The sequence below is a fragment of the Diadema setosum genome, chromosome 11, assembly GCF_964275005.1.
Source record: "Diadema setosum chromosome 11, eeDiaSeto1, whole genome shotgun sequence".
Classification (NCBI taxonomy): Eukaryota; Metazoa; Echinodermata; class Echinoidea; order Diadematoida; family Diadematidae; genus Diadema; species Diadema setosum.
Genome location: NC_092695.1, coordinates 1,342,201 through 1,359,670, shown reverse-complemented (window position 1 = coordinate 1,359,670; position 17,470 = coordinate 1,342,201). Strand labels below are relative to the sequence as shown.

Below are 17,470 nucleotides of genomic sequence, written 5' to 3'. Positions count from 1 at the left end.
TGTCGGTGTAAATCACTGACAAAAAGTTTCATGAAACACCCCCCAGATATTGTTTTGGGTGATACACGCATGCCGACTGATTTAGGATCAATTCGAGTCCCTCGAGCTGAGATTCCGGAACTGCAATGAGCAAACCATCATGATGCATAACAAAGTGACTGAGATAATGCATGCACCAGTTTCTGTTTCGTTGTTCTATATACACAGAAAGTTGTTTCGTTTTCCAATCCTGTGCAGGCACACAGAGATTTACAGAATTCAATCATCTTTGGCTATAACGCCATGGTCGCGTGCAAAATGAATGCAGCTTATCTAACTAACTTGTAGTTACTGAATAGGGGACTACTGTATATTCAATTTATACATTATTAATCGGATGATCCTGTGCAGGCACACAGAGATTTACAGAATTCAATCATCTTTGGCTATAACGCCATGGTCGCGTGCAAAATGAATGCAGCTTATCTAACTAACTTGTAGTTACTGAATAGGGGACTACTGTATATTCAATTTATACATTATTAATCGGATGATAGAACCTGTCAAAGAGTAAATTGCGGATATCATATACCATTGTCAAATTCACTTTCTGTTCTATACATAGTATCAATGGAATGTTATGAACCACTTCAGCATTACCAATCATTATCATAATTATTTCCCTGAAACGGCTGCATTTGTATGAGAGGGAAGAGTTTGGCATCATACATAGCAAGAGTCGTCACTACAAAACTAAATACATGTATTAAAATACAAGGTTTTAGGACACTTTGAATAATCCCCCCCCCAAAAAAAAAACAAAAAAATACAACAACTTAGTGAAATGTTGTACAATGTATGCCCTATTTCCATTAACCTATGATCTTTGACCTTTGAATACATGGCCCGCATGTTTTCAACGAATAGGCATTTGGATGCAACGTAGGTATTATATAAAAGAAAAAAAAATGTTTTAGGAAAATACATTTAACCACTTCAGAAATAATTATGGAACAAATATCAAAATATTGACACGTTCACTTCTTCCGTAATGACATGACAGAAAACTTTCCTCACGGAATCGTTCTGCCGTAATTCATGAGCAAGTCATGGATATATACTTAGTTCGATTAAAAGTATACATTGAGTCATTGCAAAAGCATCTAATGAAAAGTATGCTTCAGAACTACATCATTGTCATTTATTCTATAACACTAATAATATAGAGCTATTGGTCCGCCATATTGCCTAACAGGTCGTTGTCCTCCTACCATGTTTGTTTAGCAAATAAGGCACAGAATTTAATTTTGCACTTGTTGCCAAAGACTCTAATCTTCTTTACCGCTATTCTCAGACATGACATATATGCTGGTGCTGTATGAATTAGAAACGGAAGCTTGCAAATCAATTTAATATTCACCATTTAACAAGGCAAAAGCGAAGTGATGTCTCGTCCACATATCGACTTTGTGATTACAGAGATTTTCAAATGGCATAGGCCTAGTTCATTGACTTTTTGACTGTTGACGTAGTCGGACTTCACCAATATTAACACTTGACAGCAATCATTAGATGATCTGAGGAGTGAATTTGGTGATCATATAGCTCAAAAGTGTGGAAAGTTATTGAAAGAACACCAGAATACTATGTAGACAGTGTTTATCAGGTGAGATACAAACATAGAACAAGTTCCAGTGGGTTTCAGGTCAAGGAGGTTACTTTTCCAGCCAGGGTTATAGTCTAGCTGGTAAAATTGGGTCTTTGAGGGCATCATGGCGGCTACACTCCCCCCCCCCCCCCCACTTCTTAAAACGTCTTGCAACGGCCATGCATATATCCTGTAAGTGTAAATAACACGTTCCAGTGGGTTTCATTAGGTTATATTTTCAGCTATAGGCTAGCCTATATAGCTGGAAAAAGTTTGGTCTTTAAGGGCGTCTGGCGGCTACCCCCCACCACTTAAAACGTCTGGCAATGGTCATGCATTTATCCTGTAAGTGTAACGAACAAGTTCCAGTGGGTTTCATTAGGTTACTTTTTCAGCTAGGCTAGCCTAGCTGGAAAAATTTGGGTCTTTAAGGGCGTCTGGCGGCTACCCCCCACCACTTAAAACGTCTGGCAATGGTCGTTCATTTATCCTGTAAGTGTAACGAACAAGTTCCAGTGGTTTTCATGAGGTTACTTTTTCAGCTAGGCTAGCCTAGCTGGAGTTGGGCCTTTAAGAGCGTCTGGCGGCTACCCCCACCACTTAAAACGTCTGGCAATGGTCATTCATTTATCCTGTAAGTGTAACGAACAAGTTCCAGTGGTTTTCATGGGGTTACTTTTCCAGCTAGGCTAGCCTAATTTTGAGGGGTCCTTTTTTTGGCCCTCCTGGCCACACCCACCACCGATGACCAGCCAGACGTGCATTTCCATACTTAGGGGCATATGTGCTAAATTGCTATATACATGAAAATTGGTAACCTTTTCAGCTAGGCTGACCCCCGCTGGCTCCCGGACTACTGCCCGAGTATACTCGGGACTCGTCCTCAACGGGTTAAAGACACGCGGGAATATTGACTCTGATCCCAATGTGAATGTGACGCATACCGGTAGTGTGTGTACACTTCTCCGTTCAGTACAGGGCAAATCCAATATAAGGTCCCCTCAGAAGGCAAAATTTCATCTTTGTTCACTATTGACATGTTTGGTATCATTTTGAAGCTTATGAGTTGAAGTTTTGATTTCCATGGAGGAAAAAATGATATTTGCATAAATGTGAAACACAGCATTACGTATCTATGGGACATTTATTAAAATTCATATTCATTCAAAGGAAAGCAAATGATATTTGATCAATATGTGGACATAAAAAGTTCATCAAATAGTTTAACTTGGTATGAAAATGTAGGGCTTATGCAAATGATTATGCAAATTAGCTCGTGTCCTATCATGAGATGTCCCATACGTAACAAATTGAGGTCATTTTTTTAGGTTTTTTTCTGAAATTTCTAAGGTTATTTGAATGCCCTTTTAGAAAGTTCTAATGTTTAGAGAAGTTAAATACCATAGAAAGAAGAAAAAATAGTAAAAGAAATATTTTTTATTAGGCAATGAAATAATGTTATGTATGGGACAAATGTGTTATGTATGGGACATCCTCATACGCCATACAAGTGTATTGCATGTGAATGCATGCAGCTAGCTGGGAAGGTCTCTCAGTACACAAATGGTCAATCATCCTGAAGAAAGCATCCCAACTTTGCAGCTACTTAATTGAGTTATAGACACTTGAAACAATACATGTACTTGACTGAACAATTTTCAGAAAGGGGGAGGGGGAGATGGCAAAATACACAATGAAAATCAGCATTAAAGGGATGGTATAGTTTTGTAGAAATGGGGATTCAGTTTTCAACATTTACGTGATAATTGGAAACCAATTATGAATTATTAAAGAGCATACAATTCTAAGACTAGAGGAATTCAAAGTTTATTTGATGGAGATCCAATTTGAAATGACTGAGATATCAAAAAACAAGCAATTTTATACAAAATGAAATGAAGTGGTCCTAATAAAACATGTGACCCACCTTTTTTTAGGATCTCACGTTTCTGGATATTATCTCAGCCATTTCAAAACGGATTTTTGTCATGTTAGCATTGAATTCCTCTTAGAATTGTATGCTAACTTTCAATATTTCATAAAAGAAGTGCTAATTATCTTGTAAAAGTTGAAATCAGAATTCCCATCTGAACCAGAACTATACAGTCCCTTTAAGTAGAGACCTCTGATTCAAAGGGTACTGAAACCGAATAAGCAGAATGAAAAATTGCAGTTCAACTACTAGTATATTGGGTACTGTTCACCACACAATGTAGAGCTCTAGCTACTAGGTGTTTCAAAAAACATTTCCCACTTTTGATTCTTAATAATTCATAAACTATACATCAGATAACACTGTCATTGATATCAGTGATAGCTGAATAGTGTACAATTTTGTTGGAGTTGGTTTAAATATGAAAGCATAAATCAGTTTCATGAAATCCATGATAAATTTCACAGTTACACTTGTAGGTTCCAGATTTTGCTCTATTTTCAACCCTCTGTACAAAACTTTCACTTTGCACAGGGGTCAATGGGTGTGTATGGGAGTGTGTGGTTAACACCCTGACAATGGTCCTGAACAATGGCCAGGGTTTGAATGCTTTATTATTTATTCATGAGAAATTCCACTATCACAACTAGTCTTTATTCAGCCTCTGGCAGTATCTGTGTAAAGTCAAACGCCTGCCGATACTGTCATTGAGTGGCGACAGTGCTCTCCCTACTTCTGAAAAACGAAATTCCAATGAATACCTTCTGTTCTGTTGTAAACAAGGTGACAGGAAGCAAAGAAAATCAGTTAGAGTATACACTTCTGTATACGGAGACTTAAATAAATCTACTCACAACTGTGAAACAAATCGCCCCAATGAAAAATGCTGCTGAACTCTTTACCAAAAATGATCTTTTTTTATTGAAAAAGTGACAAATTTGTCAGAATATAAGTAAACAGTTGTATTAAAATGAAAAACTTTAGATCATTTATGTTTATTTATATCCCAGATTTAGTGATACATGTATGTGAAGCAAAATTTGAAAATGATTGCCAGCTGGAATGATATGTGGTGTTTGCGAGTACATGGAAGCATGTGCTTACTTTTTCCATGTGCATGCAGTGCATGAATTCAGACTAGCAGTGCCCAGGGCAATCCACATGAATTATTGATTAAGCATTCCTGTGCCTAGGGAGCGCCTGTGGACTGTCAACAGGTGGTTCAGGCATGTCCATTGTTCAGGGACATTGTCAGCACACACTCACATACACATCATTGGTTCCTGTGCAAAGTTCATTTTTGTACAGAGGGTTAAAATTTGACCAAAATCTGAAACCTTACTTCAAAATCAATCTTAGATTAAATGAAACTGATTCATGCTTTCACATCCAAATCACCTCCAACAAAATTGTACACTATTCAGCTATTACTCATATCAATGACAGTTTTATCGGATGAATAGTTTTTGGACTATCAATGATCAAAAGTGGGAAATGTTTTTTGAAACACCTAGTACGCTGTAGCTGCACTGTATAACACATGCATGTGATGATAATGAAGATGTTACTTCAAATCAGTGTTTTTTGTATCATTTTTTTTTTTTTTTTTATTGCAAGTGATAAACAAATTGTCCTTATTCAGTTTTCAGTAGTAGCCACGACAAAATTCATGGGTATACATACTGAGGTGTGACTCAAATCAATGACCTGACTGCTAGACAGACATCATATATATCTACTCGATTACTGGGGTTCCATGCAGCAGGTATTGCATATTTATCCAAATTAATATTTTTTGTGTCAAGTTGTTTTTTATTGAAACTGAATGGCAAACTGCCCTTCATCAATGGAAGTAAAGCACTTCAATACTATTCACTTTTTAGTAGTAACTATCCTGATAAAAATACAGGCATCCTATATACTCAGGTTGGTCCTAAAAATGTAGAATATGATTGATGGTAGATATTTGGGGAATATTGTTCCCTTGACAAACTGGATCAGTATTTTAGTAATTTCAACTGATTCTACCATTTAGAAATATGCAAAAATTCAAAAACATTTGTTTATAGGTATTTTGCAAAATACCCATAAACATGGTTCTCAACACACTAAACATTTGGGGGACAAAGGGCATGCATACTCAGGTTGGTCATAAAAATATAGAAATATGATTATGATGGTAAGTATTTGGGGAATATTGTTTCCTTGACAATCTGGATCAGTATTTGAGTAGTTTCAACTGATTTTATTTCAATAATTATGCAAAATACCCATAAACATGGTTCTCCACACACTAAACAAATGGGGGACAAAGTGTCCCATACGTCACTGTCCCATACGTAACACGTCATGTCTGTCTTTAATTAGAACCTGTAATTAGAGCTTTTTGCCTAATGACACGAAACTTACCTCTAATAATCTTTAGTGTTGTGACTTTCATCACAGTGAGTTACAAGTTGTAGAATGAAATACTTTTAGAGAGTTTTGAGGTTGAAAAAAAAATGTTCAAAAAAAACAAAATTTTTCTGGTCCCATACGTAACGGCACATATTTTCTCTTCTAGAATATAATTGTGAAGGTCATTTTTCTCCATTTTTTACATGGTTCTACTTCTCCTAGATATCAATCACCATGATGAAGTTCAATATAATCAAAGGCCTTTAACACTATTTTTCAGGTCATAAAAGTCTGAATGTCCCATACGTAACGCGCGCATTATTTTGGACTTGCCCTACAGGACTCCACCATCACAAATTTAACCACTTGTGAAATCGTTTGGAGGTCCCGATTCGCGAAAATTTAGACACTTTGCGAAATGCCAGCGTATAAAGTAACGAGTATAAGGTACTGGTATTAATCACTGAACAGTAATTACAATGTCCATCTAGTAAGTACATTGCAATGTATACGAAACATCAACTAGGATGTCCGGACAAAAGGTGTGCAAGTTGGTAGAAAGATAGAAATAGACAGAAAGGATACGATACATAAAATATGTGTACATTTATGTATATCTTGTACAAAAGTAAGCAAACAGAACTTGCTTAATCCAGGTGTCTCTGCATATTAAAGTTCCAAATTTGGTTAATTGAATGGTTCACTGCTGTTTAGAAAGGTAAAATCCAGAAAAGCATCGCAAAAAAAAAAAATCCACGAGTGAATGCCAGCTCATCATACTTGTCAAGAAGAAGTATTCATAGGAAACTATTCCCACATTCCCACAAGACCCCACATCGGGGGGAAAGTCCCCGTGATGCAGAACTTTCCCCTCCAAAACCATAGCGTGGACATTACAACATATAAAAATTCAGGTCCCAAATCATCATGTCTATTTGTGACCGGTGACAACCGTTTCAGGCAAAAGTCGGGAATTTTGAAAATTCATTTTTTCATTGAATTGCATTATTTCCAAAGCTTTGCATTGATATAAAACACTTGTATTCTCCGGCACCGTTAGTAAGTCATATAAAGCACATTTTGGTTTGTAAGCCGAACAAAATTGCAAGAAAATGGGCTATGAAGATTCACCTCCTGCTCGAAGACAATGTCCGAGCGGTGATACCAAGTGAGAATCACCCATCCATATGATGGTGCCAATCGAGATTAAGCTCCGCCTGTGGCAACTACAGCTCATTCTGATTGGTTCAAGGAGAGAGTCAAATTTCCCGGGCACCTTCCTCGGAACTCAGCCAATGGAGCTGAAATACAAAATGCGTTTCGCTCTGGTTTGTTTACCAGTACGTCTTTTGAGATGCAGAGGTACGTATACGATAATCGCAAGCTTGCTGGTGTTTGTGTGGATGGTGCACGTATTACCCGACGTCATCTACACGCCATGCCCGTTGCTACGCATAAAATAGGAACAGGTGGCGCATTTGTATTATACACATCTTTACGATAAAGTGGTTGATTTGTCTTTTCATCATCCAAGACCCTTTGCGAAGGCAGAAAAATTGCTAGAGCTGGCAAGGGTCACGCTTCCTGTTGCTTTGTTTTGTTTTTCAAGCCATGCATGTGTTGCATTGTGCGGTTGTATTTATTACAGTGGTACAATACAACATGGGTACTTTCTATTGCTCCTTATGATTGAACATGTACACCAATTGTATCACAGCGCTTCACAAAAATGATCCAACTTACATTTAGGAGGTAAGAGAAGAAAAATATAATTAATTACTTATTTTTTAAATGTTTTAGTAAAACAAACAAATGAACACGACTACTCGAATAGTTCGGTGCAGTTTTGACGTTTAGTAATATTGTCATTTATGTGTACATTGAGTCAACCTGCTGCCATATTTACTCCAAGGACAGAGTTCTGAGAATATTGTAAGTTTTCTTTTTACACAATTATGTCATTGTGTTGCAATTGACAAGTGAGTTTTCGATTGCATGTTGCATGATTTGTGTGGCAATTTGTGACTCTGATGCATTCAAGACATGTTCCCCATCGTATCTGTTTTCACGTTGGAAGTTAGTGCTGCCTACATGTACATGTAGTGCTGCTGTTCACTTTTTGTTTCACTTCCGTTGTCGAACATTGCAGCAGAAAAGTTAGGAGAAAAAGCCAAACGAAGAGCGTACACTACAGAGCGAGGGTTTATAGTGACCTCGTCTACAGCCACTCTGTCTATTTTCCAGTTGGTCTACTGGCAAATCATCTATTACCGATTCGTCTAGTACCCATTTGGTCTACAACTTGTTTTGTCTAGTACACATATTGTCTAATAGTCACTTTGCCCACTACCCGTACTGTCTAATACCCAACTCGTCAAAGGAGCATTTCGTCTACTGAGCAATTGATCTAGTAGCCAAGTCGTCTATACTCACAATGTCTACTTGTCATGTCGTCTAATATCCATTTCGCCTACTACCACTTTGTCTACTCCCACCTCGTCTACAAGTCATCTCGTCTACATTCACTTTGTCTAGTTATCATATCGTCCAACCCTTAGTTCGTCTATACCCATCTGGTCTACACCCAACTGGTCTACACCCAACTGGTCTACACCCAACTGGTCTACTCCCAACTGGTCTACACCCAACTGGTCTATACCCAATTGGTCGATGTTGGTTCTTGGTATAGTGGTTTATATACGCTCGCTCTGTATAGTGCGTGCTCTTCGTTTGGCTTTCTATCCAAAGTATTCTACCGCAATGTTCGACAACGGAAGTGAAACAAAAATCATGTAGCATAACATAATCGTGTGAAAAGAAAACTACAGTGTAAATATTCTCAAATTTGTCTACTTGTACATGTAGTATAAATTATGACAGCAGACTGACTCAATGGAAGGTAGATGAGAGGAAAGGAGCGGTCACATGTGACCAATTATATTCAAATACTACACGTCAAGTTCGCACCAAACTTTCGAGTCGTGTTTGTTTGTTTGTTTTAATTCAATTAGCGCCGAGCAAAGCAACATTATTATATATGCATGTCTTGTAAAAGTAAAACAAACAGGAAGCGTGACCCTTGTCAGCACTAGCAATTTTCTGCCTTCAAAAGGGTCGCCAATGATAAAGACAAATCAACCACAATGAAAACGCGATTTGTAAATGTGTGGATTCGCCACCGCTCCTGTTACATGCACACGGACATGGCGTGTGGATGCCATTGCGTAATGCGTGCACCATACACATGTACATGTACACCATACGTGTAATTATCGTATTCGCCATCTTGAAAGACGTACTGGTAAACAAACCCGAGCGAAACGCATTGTTTTTCGGCTCCATACGCTGAGCTCCGAGGAAGGTGCCCGGGAAATTTGACTCTCTCAGTGAGCCAATCAGAAGGCGATGTGGTTGCTAGAGGCGGAGCTTAACATCAATTGGCACCATCGTACGGATGGGTGATTCTCCCCTCGCATCGCCGCTCGGACTTTGTCTTTGAGAAAGAGGTGAATCTTCAAAGCCTGTTTTCTCGCAATTTTGTCAGGCTAGCAACTTAAAAAGTGTATTTTATTTCTCTTTCTATGCCCACTTATGGTGCCGAAGAATACAAGTGTTTTATATCAATGCAAAGCTTACGAAATGGGCAATGTGATTCAGTGAAAAAATGAATTTTCAAAATTTGCGACTTTTGCCTGAAACCGTTGTCGCCGGTCACATTTGTGTACTGAGAGACCTTCCCAGCTAGCTACATGCATTCACATGCAATATGTATGAGGATGTCCCATATGTAACGCATTTGTCCCATACGTAACATTATTTCAATGCCTAATAAAAAATATTTCTTTTACTTTTTTTTCTTTTTTCTCTGGTATTTAATTTCTCTAAACAATAAATTAGAACTTTCCAAAAGGGCATTAAAATAACCTTAGCAATTTCAGAAAAACCTAAAAAAATGACCTCATTTTGTTACGTATGGGACATCTCATGATAGGACACGAGCTAATTTGCATAATCATTTGCATAATCCCTAAATTTTCATACCAAGTTAAACTATGTGATGAACTTCTGTCCACATATTAATCAAGTATTATTTGCTTTCCTTTGAATTAATATGAATTTTTATAAATGTCCCATACGTAACGCTGTCTTTCACATTCATGCAAATGAAGCCCTTGAAATTTGCATAAATTTACATAAAATCATTTTTTCCTCCACGGAAATCAAAACTTCAACTCATAAGCTTCAAAATGATACCAAACATGTCAATATTGAGCAAAGATGAAATTTTGCCTTCTGAGGGGACCTTATCTTGGACTTGCCCAGTATTAGACAAGATGGATATAGACCAATTGGCTATTGGACAAAATGAGCTGTAGATTATTTCATTCATAGACCTAATGATTAATAGACGAAATGGTCAATAGACATAATGGGTATTAGACGAAATGTGCCTTACACAAATTAGAGATTAGATTAAATGGTTAGTAGACGAAATGGCAATTAGACTAATTGGCATTTAGACAAAATGGTTGGTAGACGAGTTGGTAGTAGATGAAGCGAGTTTAGACGAGATGGCATTAGACTAGGTGAACAGTGGACAGTGTGGTTGTAGACGAGGTGCCAGTTTACCAGAGCGAGCATATCTATTGTGGCAACAACAATGTAGCCTGCACGCTTAGGCAAAACATTCTTGAAATGCTGAGAGTCGTGTCTCTGAAAGGCCGAATTATGCATATATGTGTGAGACGCACTAGCCAATCGCACAGGAGATGCTGCACTTTAGCAACACTGGGCATATTGGCGCGGTATGATGTATGATGTCACATGCGTACAACAATATAAGGAAAATATAAAGAGAATTTCACAAAATTTCATCTTTTGAAAAAAGTACACATTCCCTTGACTCGTTACTGGCATATGTTATGGGTAATATTATTCCCATTGCCTTTAGAAAGAGGCAAGTCAAGTGCTCTTTTATTATGCGAAAAAAGTGAAAATATGTAGAATTTTCTTTACATTTTCTTTATACTGTTGTACTCATATGACATCACGAGCCTTAGTAGTCTCCTCATCCAGCGGTTCCAACACAAAAGTTTTAAAAATTCATAACTTTTACATCGATTGTCCAATTTTCCTCAAACTTTCACTGATGTGTTCTACTAATATTGCTGCATTCTCTTAATCCTTATGTTAATGAAGGTGAACTTGTCCTTTAAATGTACTTAACTGTTCAGCCATAACAAAATTTAGATATAATGACAGAAAACCGCCGGTTCTGAGGACTTCATTATAGGGCAAGTCTAAGCTATCGCACACCTTACATATGAGACATTCAGAGATTTCAAACATTTGAAAAATAATGAAAAAGCACATAGATTTTACAGCTGTTTATCATCAGTAGGACTGGTAAGAAGAATCCCTAAGAAGAATATTGTGGTAAAGTTTGATGTCATTTGACCTTGGGTTGAATATTTTATGAGGGAAAATATGTCAACTTACATATATGGGATCACAAAAAAAAAGTAGATTTTTCAAAATTAATTTCAAGCTAAAAATTCTGTGGAAATAACATCTTATGATCAAGTTCTGTTTAGCAGTGAAGAAAGGTACAATACTGAAGAGTCTTTCAGCAAAGTTTCACGGCAAAAGAAGAAAGCATATTTTCATGATTTTAATTTCATTAACCCGTTGATGACATACAGATTTTGCTATGTGTGTAGCACGCATTTTCCCTAGACACCTGTCCGTTGAGTATTCTCGGGACTCATCTTCAACAGGTTAAAGGAAGTACACTTTAGTATGGGACATGGCACAACTTTCATATGGGACAGTTGTCTTTAGTGAGCAAGTGCATTCATGGAAATGATTTTGAATTTCTTCATAGCCCCATATCCAGTCCCACAAATTATGCTACAACATGTAATCAAATGAAATAGACTTGTAAGTGTTGACTTCCCTGGTTCAGGTACCTATTAGAAGCTTAAATGTATTGAAAAACAAACAAAAGTAACACCACAATGTAATGAAACATCTTAGTTTGAATTCCTTCATGCTCATGAATTTACACTATTTCATCATGTACAGTATGTCCCCAAAAAAAATTACAATCAAATTTTTGCATTGATAACACCCAATATGATTAAATTGTCTAAATGCTACTTCAGGGTCTTAAAATATAACATCTTAGCTCTATTTTGCAGAAAACCCCATTCAATTTGGTTAAGCGGTCACAGAGAAATGTGGAATGTTGTAAAGCATGTCATGAGTCTGATTCTTCCAAAGCCGGGTTCACACGTACCGTCAATAGCAGGATGACGACCACGCTCCATATCTCGAGATTTTTGCACGCTCCAAATTAGCGGGATAGTGCTCGCGCTTGGAATCTCGAGTTTTTTGCAATTGTTCACACGTACAGAATTAATCCCGCTAATTGCCAATCGAGATAACAGCCAAACCTGCAAACTGGGTCACACAGCGCGCTTCACTGCCTGCGCTTCTCTTTGCCCATTGTTTTTTGCGCGTCAGTGGTGTGTTTCGTGCGCTGTTGTTGTGTTATGCCAAAGAGGTTAAGGACCTCTTCGCAGAGGCCTCGCTGTTGTGATGTGCGCATTGCATGATGGGATATAAAAACATGAGATGCTAAACCAGACCGTTCACACGTACCGGCGCAGGGCAAATAAGCGCAAGATTTCTTGGGATTAGCATCGCGATGCTGATCGCGCTAATCGTCGGGGGGTTTTTTGTGTCCACACGTGCAAAAAACTCAAGATACCGATCGCGATGCAAATCTCATGATTTGTATCCCGCTAATTGGTGTACGTGTGAACCCCCCTCAAGTTTAGCACTTCGATGCTTTTGTGTGTGAATACAACAGACAGAACTTGGAGGGAACAGATTCTTGACATTCTCTACAAAATTCCTCTTTTCTCTTTGACCACTGAAGCAAATCGAATGGGGTTTTCTGTAAGATGTGGGCAATGAGTTATAGTTTCATACCTTGAATTTGTATTTGGATTGATTCACTATTTTTAAAGATATCATTGCGGAGGGTCCCTTTGTAATTTTTTTTTTGGGACATACAGTACTTTACCTACATGTACAGATCCTATATGTTGGCATTCTAGCTTTAGCCCATTTGTAATATTTTGTGGTCAATTCTATATCAACAGGAAAAGATTGTGCTACATGTGGGGCCAAAAATTGGCCGCGCATTTGGCCACGCTCTGGAGGTGGTCTCGGCTGCGGCCTTTTCTCAGTGTAAACGCAAACTGGGCCAAATGCGATACCATTTCTAGTTTACATCTGTAGCATTTGACTTGGAATCTTGCACATGTGACTACTACAGTATGTATGTACAAGCTTCATCTTCTGTCAATGTCAAACCTTGCTTTGCCATGGTAACGGCTTTTTTTTTTAGGGAAATGATACAAAAATATTGCGGATTGAGCTAACTGCTTCTGTCACTTTTTGAGCTTTTTAGATGTAATTTGGTACATGAGACCAATTTTTATGCCTCCACCACGAAGTGGTGCCGGAGGCATTATGTTTTCGGGTTGTCCGTCCGTCCGTGCGTCCGTACGTCTGTACGTACGTCCGTCCGCATTCGTTTGCGCGATAACTTGAGTAATATTGACTGGAATTTTACCAAACTTGGTCCAAGTATAAAGTATGATGGGGCAATTACTTGATTAGATTTTGGGTGAAATCGGCCAAAGGTCAAAGGTCAAAAGGTCAAGGTCAAATCATGAAATTGTATTTGTTTGCGTGATAACTCCAGACTGGATGAAGCAGCTTTCACCAAACTTGGTCCAAGGATGATGTATGATAGGGCAACTAGTTGAGTAGATTTAAGTGACATTGGCAAGAGGTCAAAGGTCAAAAGGTCAAGGTCAAATGCTAAAAATGTTGCTATTTCCCCCATATCTATGCAATGCTCAAAGGTATTTTCTTGAAACTTAGTGTAGACATGTACTACTGTGTGAAGATTCTCCAGAGAGAGTTTCATGTCATAAGGTCAAAGGTCAAAAGGTCAAAGGTTAGGCGAGAATGTTACAATTTCACTTTTCTCGCAAATGGTTCAATGTATTTTCATGGAACTTGGTACATACGCATGTACTGACTGGCAGGGATTATCTAGGGAACTTAGGGGTCATGGGTCAATAGTCAGGGGGTCAAAGGTCAAGGTCAACTCCTCAAAATTTTACTATTTCCCTCATATACTAGTATATTATGCAATGCTTGCATTATTAGTTTTAAAACTTAATATAAAAAAATACATGTATTACCTAATGGAGATTCTCTGGGAAATTTCCAGCCAGAAGGTCAAAGGTTAAGGGTCAAAGGCCAGGTTTAAATGCAAAAAAAAAAAAACTATTTTGTACTGTACTTACACTCTTTCTTCATACCTTGAGAATTACTCAATGCATAAACTTATAAAAGGGACGGTCAGAAGTCAAGTAAAAATCCTCAATTCCCCAAATATGTGTACCTGCACTCCGACAGTTATAGCAAACCCAGTTCAAGGAAAGTGAACATTCAAGATATTTCTGACAAACCTGTCATTTCAGTATTTTGTCATTTATGTGAAACTGTCATCACACATTGTGAAGACATTGTACTATACACCTATTGGGAGAATCATGCATTATGGCGGAGGCATCAGTCGCCATAGCGACATTTCTAGTTTTGACAATGTCAAACAATGAATTACCATGGTAACAACATTTTTTTTTTCAATTTCTAAAGCATTTAAAAATATTGTGGATTGAGCTTCTCAGTTTTTGAGCATTTTAATTCAAATTTGGCACATGTGACCACCACAGTACATGTATGGAAAGATGAAGTTTGCACATATATGTAGATGTGCAAACTTCATCTTTTGTCAATGTCAAACATTGTGTTGCCATTGTCACAGCATATTTGATGAAAATCACACAAAAATATTGTGAATTGTGCTTTATAGCTCCCTCAGTTTTTGAGTGTTTGACTTAAGATTTGGCACATGTGACCAATATGATTTTTAAATGAACAAAACACATCTTTTGTCAGTGTTGAACAATGGGTTGCCATGGTTACAACATTGATTTTAAAATAAAAAGTATAGAAAAATATTGTGGATTGAGCTACAATTTGTAACTCCCTCAGTTTTAGTTGGGGGTATTATAGTAATCAAATTCTGCGATCGTTCTAGTTTTTTACAAATTTATCGTCAGAGTATTGTCCACACATGTTTTGTTGAGAAATTTTGATATTTATTTCAGCAAACTTTGCACAATTCTTATTCGCACATCCCTGTACCTTTGTCGTTGTGTACCACTCAGCTTTTACAAGTAGGGATGCCAAAAAACTAATTACCATCACAAAAGCATATCTTCCTTAGAGAGTGGCTATTCATTCAATTGTCTTCCTACAGTGGGGGCAAATCCAGTTTGGTACATACAAAATCACAGCCAATATCAATTAACCATAATGATTGTTATCCTTTGCCATATCACTCTGTATTACAGGATGGATGAGCTTCAGTCTCAAACTCCAGAACTGGGCTGCGGAGTCCAGGAATCTGACCCCAATGCAAGTGGGGAATTTAACTTGAGACCCCTCCGATCAGATGGAGGCCCAGACCGCAGTGGCCTTATTGTGAGGTATAGTTTGAGGATAATTGTGATGGCTTTATCAGAGTTTGGGGTACTGTAAAACTAAACATTTTCGCTTGCATTCTAATTTGGCGAACTGCACAATATGCATCGAATGCCAGTAGCAATTTGCGAAAATTTCATGCTGCAAAAATTCCTTGCTTTACAGTATACTTCCTCTTCTTCCCCTACTGTCTCAATTGTTGTCTGCTTTCATTCTTTCATCTGCTTGCCTGTTCCTTTTCCAATGAATTCCCTGCCTGCTAGATGAGATTTATATTGGGTAGGTAGCAGAGGAGGCACCTGCCCCCAGGAATAACCAAGACATTGTGGTGCCGAGAAGAGGTTATTGGTTTTATTCAATATTCATGAAATTCTTCTGTCAAGATGTTTTCATTGCAACTGATTAGCAAAGTGCCCTACATTGACGTAAATAAGCAAGCACTGAATTGATCATTGTTTTAGTAGTAGCCATGATAAAGAATTATGGGCATACGTACTCGAGCAGGATTCGAACCTACGACCTCCTGATCTCCGGACAGGCATCATCTCCGATGGCCACTAGACCACCGAGCTTCCGCCTGACAGCAAGCGTTTGTTCTAATCCTTATAGTATGCAGTGGGTACTGCATAATTATTCAAATTCATGAAATTCTTCCATAGAGATGTTTTCATTGCAACTGATTGACAAATTGCCATACTTAATGACGTACATTATAAATGAGCACTGAATTGATCAGTGTTTTAGTACATGTAGTAGCCATGTTGAAAAATCATGGGTGTACGTACTCAAAACATAAAATTACTAAAACACTGATCAATTCAGTGCTTATTTACGTCAATGTAGGGCAATTTGTCAATCAGTTGCAAGGGGTTATTGTTTTGCTATTCTTTGCTAGTGCTATAAGTGTGGCACCATTTCCCACTGGGTCCCTGGGGGGTTGGCGGAACTATATATTGATGAAGCTAAGTTAGTTCTTTGAGTAAGGTAGATTGGTGACTGTACTTTCAAGTCTGTTAATAGCAGACCTGGTAGTGGGCTCTGGGGTTGAACCAAATTGGGCCTAATTTTCACATTATCATCTTCTTCTTCTGAATTCATTGTCAAATTTGTCCCTAAACTTGGCAGGCATTATCACTGGGGTGACAGAATGTATCATGAATGGACACCATGCCCCATCCCAGGGGACCCCCTGGGGATCCCAGAATCAACAAATTTTATACATACCTGGCAGGTATTTTAGCCAATGGGATAGAATATAATGTACTGGACACCATCCACCCCCACCCCAGTTTGCTACATGTATGTCGTTTTAAAGTGATAGTGTGCAAAAATGTGTAAAATATGTACGTAAAAGGTGAACTTGCAATTTACTCATGTGAGGGCAAGACCCCTAGGTCTCTTATTTGGAATGTTGTGATATTCCATTATTCCCTGCAAATCGTTCAAAGGTAAAAACCAAGAGGAATGGGGTAATACACTCTATGTCTGCATACCTTTGTATTAAAACAATTATCTTGGATGAACCAAAGGTTTTCTGGAGTAATGGGGAGTGATTGTTTGCCATTGTTCATTGCAAATTACTTCATATTTTGATAAAGATGCTAACATTATGCCACATCATGGTTTATGTGTGGAAAATTGTGACATATTCAAACTTTTTGTTCTTCGTACAAGTGTAGTAAATGCTTGACTTGATTTGCAATAGAGTGATCTACCAGGGAAACCGAAGCTTCGGCTGATATCTGCAGACAAACTATCGTATAGAACAAGAAAGAAGAAGGCTTTCTGTTTATAATTCCTTCGAAGTGATATATCTTGTGCTGTAATTCTAATGTTTGCTGTCTGTTTCTCAAAGTAAAAAAAAAAGAAAAAAGATT

The 17,470-nt window shown here is 37.9% G+C and overlaps 1 protein-coding gene across 1 annotated transcript in view; it reads left to right on the top strand.

The window, feature by feature from the left end:
* The window catches only part of LOC140234909 (uncharacterized), a 44,973-nt gene that overhangs the window by 5,847 nt on the left and 21,656 nt on the right, over positions 1-17,470 (top strand). Inside the window, exon 2 of the mRNA XM_072314949.1 lies at positions 15,464-15,598. Within this exon, the coding sequence (XP_072171050.1) occupies positions 15,464-15,598 (135 nt within the window). The remainder of the gene's footprint in view (positions 1-15,463; positions 15,599-17,470) is intronic.